Consider the following 22,907-nt stretch of genomic DNA (forward strand, 5'->3'; position numbering starts at 1 on the left):
ATCTTCCGCAGCAATATATTGGAAGAGTTTTCCCAGACTTTTACTATTCATTAGTATTTTATTTAAATATTTTTCCATGAAAAATATTTTTTCAAAATATAAGATAGTTTCCCTACATACCTGTACCCTACAAAATTTTGGACGAGGGCCGTAGACAAATGTATATTTTTTGCCTTATTTGACTACAAAATAATTATTCGAGAAAGAAAATACAATATCAACTTTGAAGTCATGAATTAAAAACATTTTTCATAAGCAATGCCGTTGCTCCAAACAACCTCTAGCTTTCAAGGTAAACCAGAATTTGCCCATGGGCAAATTATTTATAAAGTCTGATCTAATGTTCACTGCTTCCTGATTCATGTCCAGTATATGTGTTGAAAGAGTATGATCCTCAACCGTTTTGTCTATCGCATCTAGACGGCTTAACTATTCCATTATCTGTTTGATGTAGCTATTTTTACAAATCGACAACATCTATTCGTAAGGTCAACGTAATTCGTAAATCTTACACAATTTTTGATGATTCCTCGATAAGATCATACACTTTCTGCCTGTTTGCAATTCGTGTGACTATCAACCTGTTGAGTTTTACATGTTTTTAGGTGATCCAAGTCAGGGCACCTATGTGACAGTTTGAGTCATAGAGAATGTGACATTTTGAGTCGCAGAGATAACTAAGTTCGTAATTATATACTAGCTGATATATCCTAAGAACTATGTTATCATATGTGGTTGGCAGTGAGTGAACAGTTTACTTATATTAAGCTCACAGAATATTTAACTTGCAGAATGCAACCACATTTTATTTCTTAAATGAAACGTGCCATTTATATTTCTCAACTAGACGGACAACTACTGTCAGTTGTTACTCTTACTTGCATTTTTGTTTCAATTGATCTTTTGCATTATTGCATTCAGGCATGTTTGGGTTGGTAATTTGCAAATTGCTACTTATATATTTGTTAAATATGACCAGGGAGGTGGGAGTGAATGGAGTATGAACGAGTCAGCTGTCTTTGATCGTATCAGCGATGCCGCCGTACTTGGAAGAGCTAATTACGTAATACGATATGCGCGAGTTTATGTTCACTCGGTAATCTCCGTCAACACTCGGTAATTTCCGTATGTTGATAGTTACCGGTTATAATAGAAAATGGCAGCAGGCTATTGTAGCGATGCAGAAATTTCTGACACAGAATTCGATGAGGAAGACCTCATAGAGCTTCAAATGATAGAAAAAAATTATTACAAAGAACAATTCAACCTATTTTCTGCCAATGACGATAAAGGTAGGTTATGATGCTTCCTAACTGAGCATAAAAAGCCTATTATTGAAGAGGGCTGAATGAAAGTAGTCTGTTTTAATCCTTTCAGAAAAACAACATAAAAGTCACTATTTTAAACAAATATTTTTTATTTATGTAGAGTTGGAATCGCCACAAATCAACGATGAAAGTTTCCAGAAGAAATACTATGAGTAAGTTCAAATGATAATTATCCGTGTATTGAAATAAAGCTGACAGGCTGTTCGTAACATTTTATATTATGTACAATATTACTTACAAACATTACTTACAAAATACAAAAACGATAGTTAATGAAATGTAATGTACATGATAGGATTTAACAATAAAACTGAACTAAAACTTCAATTTCAGCACATTATTACACAAATCACTCAAAATCATTGAGGAAAACCAACTATTTGCGTATAGCACTCACGGAAAATTGGCGAAAATTTACGCAAAGTTAGTTTTAAATGAGATTGATTCTGTATTCGTTCAGACATGGTATGCTCATATCCCATCATCGCTAGACCAAGCTTTTCCGAAAAACAACGATTTTGATAAGATGTGGGCAAACGTATATACGTATTCTAGTGGTAAAGAAGTAGATGATGATGTAAAAACTTTGGTTTTTAAATGTGCGCAGAGCACGGATTTCGACAATCGGGCAGGCAGTCTTTTCATTCAGTCATTACTCAAGGAGATATTCAAAGGTTTAATTGACAAAAGATATGAATCGACCTCTAAAAATTCTAGTCAACTAGCTCCACTCACCAACGAAGAGGAACAAACATTGAGGTATGCAGCAGGATATATTCCTCATGCACTGATTAAGTACTATTCGCGCTTAAAAAACAACACTGCTGCTGCAGCAATTCTAAATATCTTAGAACATTGGAGAGCCGAATGCGACACAAAGGAAAACTTGGAACAGAACAGTTATCTCGATTATACAACTTTCTGGATCAAGGCTGTTGATCGTGGCGGTCTTTTCCAAGTAAAAGACAGTGTATACAACTTTTTTAAACTATTAGAGAATATTGTTCGCCCTCATCTCCAAATAAATGATGTACACACATTGAACGGATTAAATATCAAAGAAAAGCTGCTTCAACAAATCGAACGGAGTGTAACCGTTAAAAATTCTTGGAAGACATTGACACGTTTTGTCAGTGACGAAAATCTGAGTCGCAATTTGCTTAGACGAATAATTACATACTGGATCGACATTCGTGTCACTGCATTCAAGGATGCTTTCATGTACATTAGAAAACAAAATAATATCAAAAATGTATCCAAAAAAAGGTGAAAAATCATTAAGAAAAGTATTGGCTAACAAGAACTGATCTATTTTGTACCTGTCTACATGTATTCACTTTTTCATTTGTAATACAACTGACATACAAATAAATACACTTTTCGACTTTTAAGTACGTTTTTTTCTTTTAAGAGGCACAACCGATTCAATGTCTATGTCGTCATCTCTTCTGAATTTACCACGGAAATTGCCTTTTGACGATGCCTTCGCACAATTTCCTGCTATCATAAGGTTGAGTTCATTGTGGCCAAAAGCGGCGGCAGTGGGGTTGTCACTGTTTCCTCCACAACTTCCACAAGTTTTGAGAAGTGCTCCTCTAACGGATCTTGGCTGAGCTTCTCGCTGAGGAAATATTCCACTCCATTGATATTTAATAACTCGACTGTCAACTCAGTAAAAGAGAACACTGAAAATATATAAAATCAAATTTTGTTCAATAATGGTGATCACATATGGTTTTCTATCGATATAAGGAGAAGAAACACACCAGTTATCCGGAAGCCTTCAATTGTTTCCCAACTCAAACATTTTCTTGCTTTTTGTGCCTTTGTCAAAACTTCATACATGTCTTTTTCTCCTTCCCATTCGTCCAGGAATGGTATGAATTCTTTGAGAAGCCACTAGAATCACAAGAATATTCAGTTATAATTTAATTATATGTGAAACAATACATTCCAAATGAAATAACTATAAATCTACCTTTAATCGTTCGTCCGATTCACTACGATACTCCTTTAAATCTGGATTCCTCTTTCTTATGCTCTCATAAGATGTCGAAACATTCAGGCAATCGAAAAATTTGTTTATCATCCGTATGTAAAGAATCAATGAACTGAGCTCTGGTTCATTATAAAGTTCAAGCGCGACTGCCACAGAATTACTCAGAACCTGAAACAGAAAGAATATTAATTTGTGATTCATAAGATGAGGGAGGTGGGAGGATTAACAGTTAAAAAAAAACAGCCAAGAACTCAACATACTTGGGCAGCTAAATTCACACGCATACGTGTCGCTGGTGTCAAATGCAAATGTTCATGTCGTAATTTTCTTAGACGATTCAGTCCAGGAGCCTGCCTATTAATTCCAACTTCTCCTTCAACTAGTCGAAGCAATTGCGTCCATTTAATAGGCTTTCCGCGGAACTGTAATATACAAAAATTTATCATTAGGTACATTAAATAAATCGACTAGACAAAAGTCTATCAGGAAGGTGGGACCTCCCTGGGTCTATTAAGACCTACCATTAAATCACGTAATTTTCTGTTGAATCTAGAATTTTCGAGGTTGTTGCGGCTCATTTTGATCAAGTGCAGCACATCACATATAAAATAAATTCTCCGAGACTTGTCATATCTGTTGATCGTCCAGTATGTAATTTTTTCATCTCGTCTGTGCATACGATAAAACTTCCGGTTAGGAGTGGCTCCATCACTTACGAATGCTCTAACAAAAAAGCCGATTCTCTCAAGGATCTGGACAGCTTCCCAAACACACGGATACAAATTATGGCTGCTGAATCCTTGGCACGGAAAGTATCCAAGCATAAGTTTCATGTTCGAAAACAATCCACGAGCCATAAAAACACATACATGAGTCGCTAGATCTTTCTCATTGTCATCCAACGATCGTTTAAATTTCTCAATTACGTTATTGATGTCTCCCATTTCGCAAAATCCAATCAGCTGGCCAGTTTTTTTGGAATAGATCAGCTCCGATTTAATTTTCATTTCATCATATAGCAAACACACATTTTTTTGAAAATCTAGCAATGTTTCAAAATTCATGTCATTTAAGGCATGTTCAATGAATTCACTATTGAATCCTGAACATGGATCTGTGAAGCGTGTATAACCATCCAAAGTACTAGAGTGGGGCAGCTGTAAAAATCCGGAGTCTCGAATGAACTTGTACACCGACTTCGATTTGTGTCGCAAAGCTATGCACCACTTAATTATCAAAGGATGCCATCGCATCTGCTTGGCGGATTTCGAATTTTGAAGACGCTGTTGTTGCCAAAGAAGTTCTTGAACAGATCCACTCGGAAAGTCATTATTGAATTGTTCGATATTTTCTTCAACCGATTTCGTTAACAACACTGATAGTTCAGGGGTAACGTCGACATTTGCAGCTTCAAAATTATATTATTTTAGCCGTTCTTCAACTTTCTTCAAATTTTGACGTTGACCTTGTGTTTCACGGAGACGGATCTTAAGCTGTTCATTTGACAAATAATCGTATCGTACATTACTATTTACACAGGTTCGCGATGAAGTTGTGGATGTCAAACGGCTTCGCATTGTGAAGAGGCATCCACGAAATGTTTTACACGCATCACAGCGATCGACAAATATATTATTTACAATTTTACAAGATACATGGCGAATAATTTTACTTGAATTTGTTGTCTGAACGGTAGCTATAACATCACCCTTCTGATTTCGGAACTCATTCAGACCTCGACCAGTGATGACATCAACAAAATCAGGGTTACCGCAGCACAGTTTAAGTTTCTTAAGTTCCAGCAATTTGTCCTCGATTTCTAATTTATCGCGCAAAGAATCAGTCACTTCTAGTTGATCGATAAAGAATCGGTGTTCAGCGCTGCATTCTACCATCCGTATGCAGTTCAATCAGAAGTATCAGAATAGAAAACATACGTTTTTTCATTCACTTTCACAAAACCATTTTTCGACACAATGTCCTGAAAGTTATCTGGCGGAGGGTTTTCGACGTTCCATGTTTTTAAAGTGATATTGACTGGAATATTTCTTGATTTATTTTTCGCCTTACGCCAACGTTGCAATTTTTGCCGGCAAAGATTGCAAATAAAATCTGGGTGTATACCGGCGGTGTCCGTAGTGAAATCAATGCCAAATAATGATGAAACGTGTGAACTGAACTTCATTTTGTCGTATCGATTACGGTCATTATTGGCTGCAGATAAACCACACAAGCGACAAACATCATCTGCCATCTTACTGAAAAAATTTAAAAACAATGACATTATCATTAAATCATTGATTCTTGACTTAGTCACCAAGGGGGTAGGCCTTTTTTGATATCACGATGGTATTGTATACTTTTTTCTTAGATAGGCTTCAATTGACACGTATTTGTATATATGTATCATAGCAACATGACTACACATATCCGGATATGCGCAGTGGTCAATGAATTATTCTCATATTTCAATCGTTAATTTAGAAGTGTTCCGGTTAGCGGCCACTACATCGATGAAGGCAAAGGAATGCAATGCATTTCAACGTGTTTTATGGTGTTAAATTAATATGTGGCCGATTGTCTCTTCAAAGTATGTTTAATGTCAAAGTTTGCTTACCAACTGAGGTTATTTTGCCGTAAAATATTCAGTTTTCATCCAATTTTTTCCTCTGAAAAACGTGAAAGTTGACCGCGACACGCCGTACAAGAAGAATTCAACTGCGCATGCGCAAGGCTGATGCTATTGTCAGTACAGCATGTGCTAGTTTGGCAAACTTGACGGCACAGGCCTAACGTCTAGGAAACGGACCTGTGTGATGGGATATTTTACCATCACACACTCGCTGCAGCGGTGACCCAGTTAGCCGCGGGCGGTATGAAAACTCTGATCATGAATAGAATTGCCGACTAGCTGATAACATATCTGACTCGTTCATACTCCATTCACTCCCACCTCCCTGATATGACGGACAACTTCCATCAGTTTTAACTTTGATCTGATTGATCTGATGCTTTTGTGTACACTCCTTATTTCCAAAAACAAGACGTACATACTTCATGTTTTTTAACCCACTTGGGACTTTAGTCCCAGTGGGCTATTGCGTTCACTTTTCGTCCGTCGTCCGTCATAGCATCTGTCCGTCCGTTCGTCCGTCCGTAGACGGAATCCAGTTATTTTGGGAAGTTTTGAAGACGCTTCAAGGTAATGTCTGGATATTTGGTTTATACATGTATTTACCCTAGACACATCTTCAGCCCAAAAACTGGCCCTGTCAGATTCAAGTTGGCCGACTGGCAGCCATTTTTGTTCGCCAAAATCAGCACTTTTTCGAAGTTTTCGAGGGAAATTTTGAAGACGCTTTGATCAATTACCTTGATCTTTCGTTTGTATTTGAATCTACCAAGGGCCCATCAGCATAAGAAAAATTTGGTCGATCTGACTCAAGATGGCCGTTCTATGACCTTTTTAGTGCCCAAAAATGTCAATTTTGGCCAGAATTCTAGGTCCTGTAGCTTCCTACTGGTTTGCCATTTCTCATTGCAATTTGTGATGGTTATTCTTTGTAAAGGGATGTTTTATACCTGAGACAGGTATTTTTGATCAGCCAATTATGACGCAATTGGTGGCCATCTTGGTGTCATCAGTACTCATTCGTAGGTGAGAAAAAGTTTTTCCACGCAAAATTGATAACTAAGCATATTGTGTTACTATATTCAATTGGAAAGTTGTAGCCCATAACGTTTTCTATGATTGTGGTGAGTTTCAAGGTCATTGGTTTTTGTATGTGGCCACCAGGGGACGTTGAATAATACAACAACTTAGTATTTCTATATTATATTTGTACATATGCATATTTCGTTACCACAATCAATTGCAAAGTTGTAGCTCATGACATCTTCCATGATATTGGTGAGTTTTGAGGACATTAGTTATTCTATATGGTCACCAGGGAGCGTTGAATAGTAGAATAACTTAGTATTTCCTTATTAGATTGGTACCTAGGCATATTTTGTTACCATGATCAATTGCAAAGTTGTAGTTCATGACATGGTCTATGATTGTGGTGAGTTTTTAAGGACATTAGTTATTCCATATAGTCACCAGGGGGCGTTGAATAGTAGAATAGCTTAGTATTTCCCTTATTAGATTCTTGGTACCTAGGCATATTTTGTTACCATGATCAATTGCAAAGTTGTATTTCATGATATGTACTACGATTTTGGTGAGATTTAAGGTCATTGGGTTTTGCATATGGTCACTAGGGAGTGTTTAGTAGTAGAATAACTTAGTATTTCCATATTAAATTTGTAACGAGGCAAATTTTGTTTTCACAATCATTTACAAAATCATAGCTGCTGACATGTTCTATGATTGTTGTGGGTTTCAAGGTGATTGATTTTGTATATGGTCACTAGGGGGTGTTATGTATTGAAATTGTTAGATTGATGAGCATTTGAAACCACTTTCCAAGTGGGCATGGTGTCCCTGGATCCCTAGTTGTCACTTTTGACTAGGAACTTGTCTCAGTTGTAACTTCATATGTAGTTATAACATTGACAACAGTGTAGCACTAGTATCCGATTTGCAATTTCGCAAATCTAAATAATTTAGTGTTTTTTCCTTGATAAGGAAATACTAAACAAATAAAAAGAAAGCACATGTAGTTGTTACATGTATATTTGTTGTGATATATTTTATGCAATCATGAAAACGTTTGCGAACTGCAAAACTTTTTATTATTTGATCATAAAGATTTTTATTTTCATCATACATTGAATGACTTGTTAATTTTATCGGACACTTCCACTTGCAGTGTGATTCTAATTCTGAAATTATGGATATCTGGGATAATGTACATTCATCACACAACAATGAGTCTAGTCTACCACACCCAAAAACCACAAGAACATAATGATATCGTAACCAAAACGAGGAGCCAAGCCAAACAAACCCTGAATTTCCTTTGAATCCTTCAATTGCTTGGATGTTAATTTGCAGAATCTCAATTCTCCATGCCATTACTCTCGACGCAAATTTATTGCAATGCTGTATCAGATGAGCCAGGAATTAGGAATGGATGGCCCAAAATTACCTAGCGATTAATGTATACATTATACAGTGGAACCTTGTTACAACGACCACAAATATACCAACTAATCGGCACCTAAAATTCCACCCCAAATAGGACAATTTTCAGCTTCACTGTGACCGAAGGTGAGCAGAGTTGATGGGTTGGATGAACCGTCGTCATCCGTCTATCAATTAGATAAATGAAAAATAATGAAGTAAACAAAACGCAGCGGAGCTATATCAGCCGATAGCCTGCTTGTAATGATCATATACTGGACATAACTAACTACCGCTTATAACAAATAGATTGTCTGGTCCCTCCGAGTTGGTTCTAATGAGGTCCACTGTATATACTGACAAAAACTGGAATTAGGACCTCGCCTAAAGAAATTTGTAATTTTATCTATCACACTACCTCTCAAACACAATGGTCATGAATTAATCATTATGTGTAGGCCCGAGCTGTATAGATCATTGACCTCTTGTTTTATTTTAGATCGAGTGATGATGTAAATGGAAGTGTTGCGCAACATACAATTCAATACATAGAACTTTATTGACTCTTAAAATCTAAAATCGATCTATATATGCTCGACATCAATTTGTTATTCACTTTGTCGATCAATAAATCATTTCATTTACTGCTACACTGTCCTACAATCAACAAGAGACGGTTTAGCTGTGGTAATTATTCCTGATTGGAACCAAAATAGAACGCTATAAAAAAATCGGGTCGTGTATTTTTGAAGGGTCAGGCGGGGACGATAAACAACCAATTTTTTTCATTTTGCCAAAACTTGATAAATTAACTAAATTAATATTTCAAAACAAAACAAGTAGGCTATAAGGGCACAGACTTTCAAAGGTAAATGCATTGAAATTATGTGGTAGTTTATGTAGACAAACTGGTGCAGTAACGAGGTAAACCTACACAATGAATCGTGAGAGATTAGTAAAATTCCAAGGAATGAACTGAAAATGGTTTTTAGCAGAAAACCAAGAATTCGTGTTTTCAATAAATTTTAAAGTTTGAAAATCTTTAAAGAACGTTTTTGATCTCGTTATTGTGGGATTTACATTTTAAACTGGTGTTGTGTCTGATCAAAGTGAGATGTAATCATCGTAAATTTACTTAAACTTATCTGGAATTGGTCTAATAATCTCAAAAAGTGACATGTCAGAACATCAATGCATTTGATTTCGTGTTAGTTAATGATAGATAGAAATGATAGATAGTTGTCTTCATTTCTTGGATCATAGTGAAGTAGCAATGTATTGACTATAAATTTTCTTAAATTAACAGGATTTATAAAAATTCAATTCAAGCTTAATCAAGTAATCACTATCCTTGGATCATCCAAGCAAACACAAAACGTTTTCAAAACATTTTGTTTTTGTTTCGGTTACGTTCTGTTGAACGTTTCTGAAATGTTATTCTGTGAACACATTTTAACGTTTCTGAAATGTTTTTACAAAACCTTAAGGAAACCTTGTCAAAACCTTTAAAACCTTGTGGGAACGTTTCAAAAACGTGACAAAACAGTCATTTATATTAAATGAATGATAACTTAGATTATTACAATGAATTCTTACAAAATAATCTATGAAATCACTATCGAGCAAAATTATTGTAGGATTGATTAGAGAGACAAGGAAATATTTGCCCAAGGCACAATAAAAAGCTATAAAATTTCCTGAAATTCGATGGAAACAAACTTAAAAATTCCTCAAAATATACGTTAACATGTGAAAAATACACACATAATTTTTCTAAAGTATCAATAATATCTATCGTCTCAAAACTATATGGCGTACGATACTGGTCATTGAAGAGCAAAATCTTGGTCATTCAGGTCATTCAAAACAATATCACCGGTATCGTAAATTACAAAAAAATCTCAAATCATATTTACATGTTTGTGTAAGAAAGTACACGTTTTCCTAAAATGTTGCCAAAATTAAAATTTATTTAGTCTTTAATGGTTCGTTGATGTTCAATGGAATATAATTTGAAAATTCGTCAAAATATATACATTTACATGTTAAAAATACATACATTATTTTCCTGATATATCAATAGAATTTTAGTTTGTGTAAAAAGGAAAAGCTCAAAATTATAATCCCATACATTCAATCAAGATTATTACAAAACAACATTACTTAAATCATTATTCTCAGGTTATTCTAAAGGCATAGTTTGTACATTTTATACACATCCAAAAATATTATGGTAGGCATTACAGATATCTTAAATCATTATGGGCAGAATATTCTGAAGGCTCAATTTGTGCATTCTATACACATCAAAAAATATTACAGAAGGCATTACCGATATCTTAAATCATTATTCTCAGATTATTATTATTAAGGCAAAATTTGTACATACACATCCAAAAGTATTACGGTAGGCATTACCGATTTCTTAAATCATTATTCTCAGCTTATTTGAAAGGTACAATTTGTACATTTTATACACATCCAAAGATATTACAGTAGACATTACCACTATCTTAAATCATTATTCTCAGATTATTCTAAAGGCAAAATTTATACATTTTCTATACATCCAAAAATATTACGGTACACAGTACCGATTTCTTAAATCATTATTCTCAGGTTGTTCTAAAGGCACAATTTGTACATTTTACACATCCAAAAATATCCGCTCCAAAAAATGTGTCCAACTTCAGTAAATATCCGAAAACCGTTCGCGATTCATAAGCACAGTTCCTATGGATAACTAGGCATCTGCATTACTGTCACTTTCATTTACAGTTACTATAGGCCTACATTCTTTCTTCGCAGTTGTCTGAAACAAACAATGACACAGTTAGCCTTACAAGAAACCATTAGAAAATATTTCAAAGATTAGTAGATAATTGTCATGATTATATTATTTCTTACCTTTTCTACCAAATAAGAAAGAAAATCCTCCAGGTTTATGAGGGAACAATTTTAGAAAGTTTCCAATAGCAAAATCTCCATCTGTTTGGCTCGAGTTCTTGCTGGGAAAACATGCACCTGAAAAACATTGATAGGTTCAAACATAGTATGAAAAGTATTATGTAAAACAATAAAAGAATAAAACTGAATACCAGAAATATTTTGGAACTTGATATCAACCTTTCCAGAGCAAAATCCAGAAAATGACAGGAAAATCGTTTACAGCCAAACCTGTTTAATTCGGATCAGATCCGCTTTATCCAGATTTTGGTCTAATCGGGACAATATTTGCAGTTCATTTACCAGAAAATGATTTTTAATCCAGATTTCTCATAAACCGGATGAATTTTGTAGGTCCCAAATGACCCAAACTATTGCGGATTCTACTGCGTTCATCATGCAGGTTTTTAGGAAATTAACTCTTTTCAGCAATATTATTATTTGTTATATAATGTTTTTACTCATGAACTATTACTGCATACAGTTTAGTCTCGATGAAACAAACAATTTCTTTTTTCGGCCCTTCAGAGAAAAATTTGACCATATGCTATTCGTCCCCAGGGCTCTTAACATTCTCCTTGCCACATCTCCAGTACTTTGTACACCGATCGAAGCTAGGTAAGATTGCTAAATAAAATGCGATAAAAGCAAAAATGGGTGGTTAGCAAAAAAGAAAAACATTGTTTGATCATTTTACATCATGAATGCTGTATATACATGATACTAATACATTTACACATACCAAAGATTTTCTAAGTTCTTGTTTTCAAGCTTTAGATTCAATTCATCAAAGTCTTCCACCGAATCCGTTCTCGTGGGAATATCCTCCAATGATGATGGAGCATTTGCACGCTGGTTGAGTCGTTCAACCAAAATCATTTGGTTCTCGAAGACCTCGTTTCGAGCTTCATTAGCACTGTCAACTTGAAATCTGGAAATGCATAGTGGAGAAATAATAAGTGCTCGAGTTACACTTCAAAATTAATAATTTGTACAAACATTTTTGTCTTCATGCGCACCTTTGTCTGGCTCCGTTTCTTTCCCTTCGGATCCTGTGGGAGAGTGTCTCCTGAAACTGATGGAAAGATTTGGTTAAAAAATCGATGTTAATTCATGTACCGATTTTGTAAGTATATATGAAAACAACAATTTTGTTTGACTACCTGGTGTAGTCATAATACTCGTACTTTCGACAAGAAGCTGCTCCCTCCCCCATGACATAATTGACGCATCCCCACCTCATTGCACACGCGTGCAACAGCATCATAAACATCATGATGGCAGGCATTCTCGCCGATTTTAAGCTCATTTTTTGAGAATATTCATCAATCCTTCAGCTCGGTGCGAAATGTATATAAAAACAATCTGGGTAGCACAACTTTACTGATTCCATTAAGACCTATTTGAGATATATATGCCCAAAATTAAGCGAAATATCCAAAAAAGATTGATGCCAATAGACGAAAATAAATAGACTTCAGTAATTAATAACATTCCAAGTGCCGTAGGCCAAAGGTCGAGGTCACCATAAACTGTTTTTTATTTTTTATTCCCAGGCTCTCAATTCATAAATAGTTTAAATTATCTGAAATTTTGAGATGGGTTACCCTAGAGACCGTCAGTGACTAATCAGATTTTGGGTCCTGTATGTGTAGGGTCAAGGTCACCAAAGGCTGTTATGTATTTTTCATTTCCTGGCTCTAACGGTTTAAGGTAACTAGGTGAAATTAGATTGATGAGATCCTAGAGGCTGTGGGGAACTGATTAGATTTTGGGTCATCTAGGGGAAAGGTCAAGGTCACCTGATGCTGTTTTTTATTTCCTACCTTTATGAACGGGTCGACATACGTTCAGGGTATATTTTACACTCAGGCGTTTCACCTGATGTCGTCTTCAGCGACATTCTAGTTGTCTTAGATTTTAAAAACTCTACTGATAATAGCGTAAACATTTGGACAAATTTACCAAAATATATTGTAGGAGGAAAATCTATGCCTTTGAACAACCCAGTTGGAGTTGTCTTCAGCTTGGACCAAATTGAAGAAGGGTTGAGAAACCATAAGCCATCTGTGTTCTTTATAACACATGGAGAATCCTCAACTGGAGTATGTCAGCCACTGGAAGGAATTGGTACCCTTTGTCACCAGTATAATTGCATCTTACTTGTTGACAGTGTTGCAGCATTAGGTGGTGTACCAATGTTTATGGATAACTGGGGTAAGTTGCTCTTAAATTTGTATTTTGTACTTTTGCAGAAAATCTTTTTTCATTTGGCTGTCTATAACTATTCTTTCCTGTTCCTTTGACTTTGTACTGAAAGTAAGGAGAAACTACTGCCCTTTGATTTGTTGCCTTGTGCATGTCCGTGTGTGCGCATGTGTGCATGTGCATGTCTGTGCGCATGCACTTTTATTGTAAATCAGAATGAAGAAATCCCCTTAAGAATTTTTGCAATTAACATTGATCCCCAATAAACTGTCACAAGGTAATCGGGTAAATATTTAGGAATTTTGGATACGTGCTTTAATCAACGAATGACGATTCCTAGCGAAATTCTTGTTCGCTGTTAACACAGGTAATTTTTTCTTTATGCAAGATTAGTTCATAATACATTACTATATGCAAATTCAAAACAGTCTAACGGAAAGTTACATTTCTGTCCGCTCTGTTAGTAGTCGAATCTGAGAGGAGTTACCTGGTTGGAAAATGGAAAAGAAATAATAAATATAGCTGCATAGCAGCGATAACGGGTTTCTGCCTTTGGTTCATATGTTGAACTGGGAAGCGTTCGAAGATTTCATCAAAATAATTCTAGCCCATAACATATGACTATTGCCAAGAAGCGCAACCTGGGTCAACATTATGCTGGATATGTGGATATTAGGAGTCCATTTGTCAAAGCAGCGAAGCAATACAGTCCAACTTGTTTATATCTCAGATGGAGCGCGTCGGGCAGGGCCGTATTATATTGCTGACTTATCCAAATTACACTTACACAGCGCAACGTTTTTCAGTGTGTAAACTCCGTCGTACTCGGTGTTACAGGACAGTGAGGATTTTTATTTTAGCCACCTGAGACCTTGGCTTGATTTGAGCAAAAGACCTTAAATGACTTCACAGAATTTGATTATGAGTCTAGGATTTTCTGAATTTTTGAAGAATGCTTTCTCTGGTTTTGATATCAATTAAAATTCACTCCTGAATACATTAGTAAAAAATTAGTCAAATAGATTCTTATTTTATTGAAAGAAATTCTACTGAACACAGATTTTGAAATGAATTATGTGTCGATTGATCCAGACGAAATAATTACAGCTAAATCAACTGACGATCAACAAGGTGGTGTTTTCATTGATCTTCGGATAATTTGTCTACCCCTGATGATACAAGCATTTTGGCGACATCTTTTGAAACCTCAACGCTTAATCTGCGCGCGTCAATTAGTCAGCCCCAGTCGATTTTCATGCCATCTGACCTCTTTCCACCTGTAATTAAGCAATGTAAGAATTACTCAGTTATGTAATATAATAGTGAAAGAAAGTATAATGAATATTTAAATCGTGCGTTTGTCGTGAAACATCTATTACTACTGTTTTGCAGTACATAGACACCGACCGTTAAGCCATGTGGAATTGGTATTTTAAGGGCTATTCGGTTTACTCCAAAACAAGTCTGTGATAAACTTTTAAAAGCTTCATATCAATGGTATATTGTAGGACTCTTGATGCCCGTGAATTATCATCCCATAATAACAATGAATCCAATTCTGCATGTACACTAGCACGACTGATTACTGATCCAAATATTTTAGACATGACATGAGAAAAAAACAGTTACACAAAACGTCAAGTACTTACTGCATCTGAGACGCTTAATTTGAAACGTACACTTGCACACTGTGGTTTAAATATATTTGTCACCCTGATATAATTTGCATATTTCGTAATCATATAGATCTACAATGTCATATCGAACAGTTCATAACATTTCATAGCTCTACTACATATTAATAATGATAATAATAATAATAATAATAATAATAATAATAATATAATATAACTTATGACTATAGTGTCAATATGTGCTTTAAGGTCGTAATCAACATGTGACATTACTCAATATGTTTTGACAATAATTAGCTGTAGTCAGTGCTCATCGATAATTAAATAATGTCACTAGTTGTTTGTTTGCGAGTCCTGATGTCTACAACTTGTCTGACACCTAGTTCTCACATTATACTCTTCTGTATGATTCTGTATGATACTCTTCTGTATGATTCTGTATATAAAGACTATGTAAAGCTATGATAATCATTCTCATTCCGGGATGCAATAAAGATTGTACATATAAGGTTTAACTGCCTTGTTGTTCCTGATGGATGGAATCCTGTACCGCTGGTGTAAATGCTAGTTCCCCAGCCAGCCAGCCTGCCGATACAACAACCAGCCGGTTACATATTCCCACCAGTTGTAAGAATCGGCAAAGGAATTGAAGACCGTAGTGACCAGTTCATTCCTTGGTTAATAGCTGGAAAGAAAGTAATCGAAATAAATAGTCGTATACATAAGTGTTAACCAGTCCCTTACTAACTACTAAGGCTTTCCAATGGCTCTACACACTTCATTAAGGGCCTAAATCTATTCTAGGCGTATCCCCCAAAAAGCTAGGCATTAGGCAAGTAGGTAGCCAACAATGATCATTGCTTTGCCGAGTACTCATTTGCTATCATATGTACTCATATCATAGCACCACCCAGTGGATAGGTAACCTTAACTGCAGTTAGACCAAGAAATCATGTCTAACATTCCCTGGTTAGTGGATACTCACCTTAAATTGCATAAACTCTGCTGTCGTTGTCATCGATCCGAGTCATCAAGTGAACGCAGAAGTAAAATTCCACAGGGAAATCCCTACCATTCCTGTCCATATTACGTTGATTTGAGCCAGAAATCTTCAGGAAATGTAGCCAACGTAAATTGATTTACTAATAGAATTAATCAATTGACTCATTTTAGGGATCATAGTTCATCAAAGTCCTAAAACTAGTACTGCATATTGTCCGCAGTAAATGACGGATCCTAGACTGGTTACCGGTCTCCATCTTCAATTAGAGACAGGTTGTGCCCATCCTCCATTTTACATTTTCGATGCATGTCAAATAAGGTCAAACATGTAAAGTAGCAAGTTACTTCCTGGTTAAGATGGCGTTTCTTCGAATCTGCTTAGCTTCGAGCGATATCAAAATTGCCCTTTACAATGGATGGAAAGACATAAATTGCTGTAAGTATAAGATAAATCCACCTATAATTTACCTGGTACTCGGAATACAAACTAACAAGGATCGAAATCTAATGCAAGGTGAGCTCTGCTGCGACCGTCACTGAGTACAGAATATTCTGAAGGAACAGGGGACATCCTTTCTATATCTACCGTTCGTGAGATGTGTTTAGTGAATTGATGTTTTAATACAGTGTTGTAAAATGACTATATTTAGTAACTGAATAAAGTTTACAATTGTTGAACTCCTTAGTGCCTTGTGAGATCAGATATTTGGATCCACCTCAGCCTACTGATTTCCTGATACAGACAGCAAGTTGGGACAGTCAAATTAAGAGACTTGGTTAAGACCAGTTACTCAGATCACACTGGAAATTCGCAATATCCGCTCTCCTCATGGACCTTACAATGTCAATGTTGACTTTGCTATAAATCTTTTATAAAATTCATCACGAACCAATTCTTTTTCACTGAATTCAATATTTATTGTTCACTTCTGGTACAAAAAAATCTTGTTCAGCCCCTGACAAGAGAATAAGCAATGACACTATGTATTTCATGACATAGAACGGTAGTTTTTTTTTTCATTGACAAATTGGGACGATCCTGATATACCTGATTTGAATGATAGTGTCTTTAGAATCATAGAGACCATGTTGTCTTGAATTCCATCCTTGTCCCTTCGGTTGAGCCGAGAAGTAACTTTTAACGACCAGTTCTTCTAGTTTTCATGACTTTTTTTATTTATTCTTTTCACTTCCGGTTCTGGCAAGTGAGCATTCACACATTTTTCCCTATAGATTAAAGGTCGAAAGGTCGAGCTCATAAAAAATGAAAAATAAATTCTCGCTTACTCAAATTTATTTTTCATTTTCTACTCACTCAACCTCTCAACCTTTAATCTAGAACAACATATTCCCTATTACTCTTATAATATTCATATATATGAATAACTTCTAAAATAAATGTTGATAAAAAGTATGTTATTTAAATTGAGAGTAAACAAGTACACAGTGAATTCTTAGATAGAATAAAATATATCACAAATGTAAAATCTGTAGATTATAAATTCAAAAAGTTAAAAGAATTAACAATTCATAAGAAATATCTAATTACAAATATTGATACAGTTACTAACAAATATGGAGATAAATTAGTTATCCGCTTAGAATATGAAGGATTAAAAGGAAATACATATAAATTCAGAACATATTTACCAGATAGATTTCATTGATTATCAAGTGAAGATTTAGAAGAATTATGTTCTGGAGATTTCTATTTCATATACAAAGGTAAGAATGAAAAAGGGCACCATGAAATAGATTTCGAATAAGAAAATATGTAAAATCATATTATTTTTTTAAAATTTATATTGAAACCTAAGTAATAATAAATAACCTTTATTATTTTCAAACTTATTCATATATTAGTTGAAAAAATAAAATTGAATTGGTTGAAAAGTGTATAAATAATATTATTTATGTATCTAATACATATCTAATACGTATCTAATACATAAATACTTAAAATACCTTATTTTATAAATTTATATTCATAGGGAAATTGTAGTCTCAGAAGTAATTTTGAACCTTTATTATTCTTTAATTTATTCATATATTCATCATGTAATTCAGTAGGTATAATTTGATTTTCTTCCAATGATTGTTGCAAAGATTTTCTATCTTTGTTATAAAATAAAACTAGAAATCTTATATTCTCCCTAAAATCTTCAACAATTGAATTATATTTTTGATTTAACTCACTTTCTCTAACTTTTGAATTATGTAAATTTGCGCAATCATCTATAATGAATAATGCATTTGATTCTTTATAAATATCAATTGCTATTTTAATACAATTATCTAAATTTTCTTTTACTGTTTTAGGACCTAATATAATTAACTTTTTTATCTTAACTATATCTCTATTATATGTTTTATTCATTTCATAAGTGGGGCAGAATAATAATATATTATCAAAATGATTCTTATAAATAGTTTCTAACAAATCTAATATGAAATGTGTTTTACCACAGTTTGTTACCCCAGTAACTAACATATTATGTGGTTCAAATATAAATAAATCTTTATTCATTTATTCTTTTAATTTTACTAGATAAAATCCATTCATTAAATTTATCATCGTACCCTTTATATTTCACCAAAGAATACTTTTTTCCTTTGAGAGTTTTTGTTTTCAGTACTTTTTCTATTTTGTATTCTATTTCAACTGGATTTGGTACAAGTGATAATTCTTGTTCATAAAAATAACATAATATTTCTTTTAAATCTTCTAATTCATAAACAAAAGGTTTAGTTAATATCTTTTTAATCTCTAATATTTCTTCTGTTAAATTTGGGGTATAACCTTTATAAAATGTTTTTCTATATTTAGATATTCTTACATGTTGTCCTATTTTAAATTTAGGTTCTCCGAAATCATGTGTAACAAACGCACCATATAAATTATTCCAAACTATTTCTGAATTATCTTCTTTTCTAGCTTGTATAGGTTTCATATTTATAGAACTATGTTTAGAATTATTATAACCTTTCACCAAATCATCTAATATATTTATAGACTCATCGATATATTTATGTTTCTTTGGCAGTAAAATATTTCCACATTCTAGTTTGCAATGTTTTATTTAATCTTTCTATAATAGATGCTTTTTTATCTGAGTGTGTTGAAAAATAATCTACATCGTTATCAGATAATAGTTTTTTAAAATGTTTGTTATAGAATTCCTTACCTTCGTCAAATTGTATCTTACCTGGAATAGCTTCTTTGAATATTGATTTAAAAGCATTTGTAACTTCTCTACCAGTTTTATTTTTGATTGGAATTGACCATGCGTATCTACTGAATATGTCTATAACATTTAATATCCAGAAATATCCTTTGTTGTATTCTTCTAAGTTCTTCATGTCAATTAAATCTGCTTGCCATTGTTGATCGATATATGAAACCATAACTTTTCTTGTTAAATAAGTTTTATCCATTTTCTTGTGGATTTGATATGTTGGTTGATTTTGTAACCATGATTTCAATTCACTATATTTTATATTGCCATTTTCCTTATCAGATTTAATTTTACCCCATAATTCTGTAACGTTAGAATATGATACTTCACTTTCCGGGTTATGATATAAATCTCTTAAATATTGGTCTTTTTTCATCTTATTTTAACCCATTAATAATAATTTAGATTTAGTTTCAGTGATTTTATCATTTGATTCATTTTCTGGTATAATAGGTTTATTGTCTGTACACCGATAACTAAGTTTCCGATCATCAGAATCATTGTTGAATTTGCATTTATATTTTACACCGGATAATATAATAATTGTGATTAACCCAATTGTAATATATAAGTAATTATGAGATTCAGCACAGCTGAATCTATCAGATGGATTATCATTCGGATCAATATCAGATAATTTCTGTGATTCATTTATATCAGTTAATTTCGTTTTCTTAGCTTTTTTTAATTCTGCAGATCTTACACCTAATTCCCTAGCCCATTTAATTTGTTTCTCAGATCTAGTCTTTTTCTTAACACCATCACTCATTTATTTTAGTTAATTTTTGTTCTGATTCGATATTATCTGATTTACTTTTGTCTTTATATTCTATAGGTTTATTGTTAGAAAATGTTATAACTCCAGTAGAAATTAATGTCATTATTCCACCTAATTGAAATGAAGCGTATCCAACCCATTTTTGTAATTCTGTCATAACTAATTAGTCATTTTTTAAATCACTATATAATTTATTTTCATCATCAATTGACATTAACCGGTTACATAATTTTGAATAACATTTGACAATACCATCAGAAATAGAATCATTTATTCTAGCTAATCTTGACTCTTCATAAATCTTAAAATATTTTATTACTTTATCTGGTTTCATGGCATCTAGTTCTTGAAAAGTTATTATTTTCCCCAAGAAATTCTTAGATTACCCGCCGGCAATTAGTAATTCAAGATGGTGCTTACAATAAAAGTAGTATTCATAATCAATATTACAATCAATATTATTTTCAATTTTGGTTGGAATATCCTTATTATCACTAATGCCCAAATCATCTAAGGTTTTTTCAATATTGGTATTATTCTTACTCGATTTCTTTGACATTTATATTAGAGAAGTATTATAAAATGATACTAGTATCTCTTTAGGTTAATACTAAATTGACTAGGTTAGTAAAAGTTAAAGAATTTCTATTTAAATCTATTCAAAATATAAAGTATTCTCTTTTTAAAAAGAAATATTAGATTTTTGAAAGAAATAAAATAGAAATAATGGATAGTTGAAGTAATTGTTTTTTAAATACTTTTTATTTAAATTAGGATTTAATATCTCACTACTATTGTTTATCTATTAGGAGAAGTAATTATAACTGTCCAGATAAGTCATTTCGGATTCTTGATAATAAATCCTCAAACTGAAAATAAATTCAAAGAAACGACTGGTGGAATTACTATTTCATAAACACACATATATTTTATACTACAGTCGGTATCGATTTCCACATTCTAAGCCGCTTCTCAGCGGCCCAGTAAGGTATGAGTGGAATGCAGGAATCAATAAAGTATAATACAACATCTGTCACTGCGACATTAACAACAGCTGAATGACGCAATTGAGATTCTGGCAAACGTAATGCATTGAAAGCCTATACAGTATGGCTAAACTGCTACAGTCTCATGAGTTGAAATATCCATAATTTCGGATTCCACATCCTCCTATCTTCACTTTCTTGGTTCAAATAGCAATGGTCTTCTTGTTACGCGTAGCATTTTGTTATCTTAAAGATTAATATCTAGCGTAGAATAAAACTAACTTGAAATTGTAGTTTTCAAATAAGATTAATACACTTAAACATGTTTAGCGTTTCCCGACGCCTTAATAACAACAAAAACAGTGCTTACATTTATAACTATGAACTCCTAATTGTGTTTCTAGTGAGAAATCCTAAGCGTTCTATATTCCACCTTTTCAGTTCAGCTGTTGTAATGCGTCTGCGCTCAATACATCTAGGTGCTTTTAACAACAAGCAACAGATGTTCTTTTATGATTAATCCTTTTCAACTGAAATAGCACGTTTGATAAATATTCAAATGAGGTACACCCCATTCAACTGAATATAAAATGTGGCACAGATGTTAGTATAATTGCATATAGGCAGTTATAATGGATAACTATATACACACATACATGAGCGACTCGTGTAGAGTTCTTATTATAAACGCTTAAGATTCAACGTGTTTTTCATTCTGTGTTGAATTCCATAATTCAACAAATGTCTTTGCTTTATCCAGTTGATCTAAATATAATCTCATATCTAGTTTATTAGATTTAATTATATTTTCTTTCTTTTCAAGAGGTCTTAAATTTCTCCAGCTCCGGATTAGCTTCTCATTATAATCATCACTCATGTCAAATTTAGAAATCGGCAACACCTGATCAATATGAAAGTATTCACCATTATTATCTATATTCATTTTATCGTCGAATCGATATATTATCCATGATTTGAGAAATTCATCTGAACAACCCAACAAATTAGATAGTGTTTCTGAATGCGTTTCTTTGTTGAATAATTGTGTTAATCTAGACCTTAAACATTGTTTCATTTTAAAATTAAGATCTGTTTTATATCTTCCTCTCATATATTCTGTCATATAATCATTATAATGTTCTCTATTATCTGCTCGATATTGCTTGGTATATAGTTTAATACAAGTTTTGCAGCAATATTGAAAACCATCTTTGCTAATCTTGCGCTTACTAAGTTCTGTTATAGCTAATTTATCTAATTCACATTTAGAACATTTCTTGTAGTATATATTTATAACACCAGTCTTATTTGTAATATTGATAGTTTGTGATTGTTCTGGCTCCATTTATTATACATATTTTTACTAAATTATATACTCATATTTTTACTAAAATTTGATTAACATGTTATAATCCTGTTCATTATTTCCTTCTCTTTTGTTTCTTCTCTTTTAAATCTTAAGTATTCATCTAAATTGCAACCATACGCGACTGTATGAATTCCGTCATCTAAAATATATCTTTTATCATCAAATGGGTTCAAACTAACCTTTTCTATCTCTTCAATAAACATTTCATGATCTTCAGATATTAGACATCTCATCTTGTGTTTTCTAACTTCTTCATTGAATATACAATTGATGTAATCTTTGAAACGAATATTCTTTTCAACAACGCTTTTGGTAATTGCTTTCAATTTCTTTGAACCATGAGTTTTAGTTTT

At 33.4% G+C, this 22,907-nt stretch overlaps 1 protein-coding gene and 1 long non-coding RNA gene across 6 annotated transcripts in view; one reads left to right on the top strand and one right to left on the bottom strand.

The window, feature by feature from the left end:
* LOC141909362 (alanine--glyoxylate aminotransferase-like) overlaps positions 1 to 22,907 on the top strand; it is a 172,198-nt gene that overhangs the window by 100,549 nt on the left and 48,742 nt on the right. For all 5 annotated transcript variants that reach the window (XM_074799807.1, XM_074799810.1, XM_074799806.1 and 2 more), the window contains one exon: positions 13,322 to 13,558. In XM_074799807.1, coding sequence (XP_074655908.1) covers positions 13,322 to 13,558 — 237 coding nt within the window. The remainder of the gene's footprint in view (positions 1 to 13,321; positions 13,559 to 22,907) is intronic.
* On the bottom strand, positions 12,260 to 12,660 carry LOC141909364 (uncharacterized). Its single transcript, XR_012619703.1, has 3 exons — positions 12,580 to 12,660; positions 12,361 to 12,416; positions 12,260 to 12,272 (listed from the first exon to the last, which is right to left on the bottom strand). It is a non-coding gene; the product is annotated as an uncharacterized LOC141909364 (long non-coding RNA).

Source organism: Tubulanus polymorphus, chromosome 7 (genome assembly GCF_964204645.1).
Source record: "Tubulanus polymorphus chromosome 7, tnTubPoly1.2, whole genome shotgun sequence".
Lineage (NCBI taxonomy): Eukaryota > Metazoa > Nemertea > Palaeonemertea > Tubulaniformes > Tubulanidae > Tubulanus > Tubulanus polymorphus.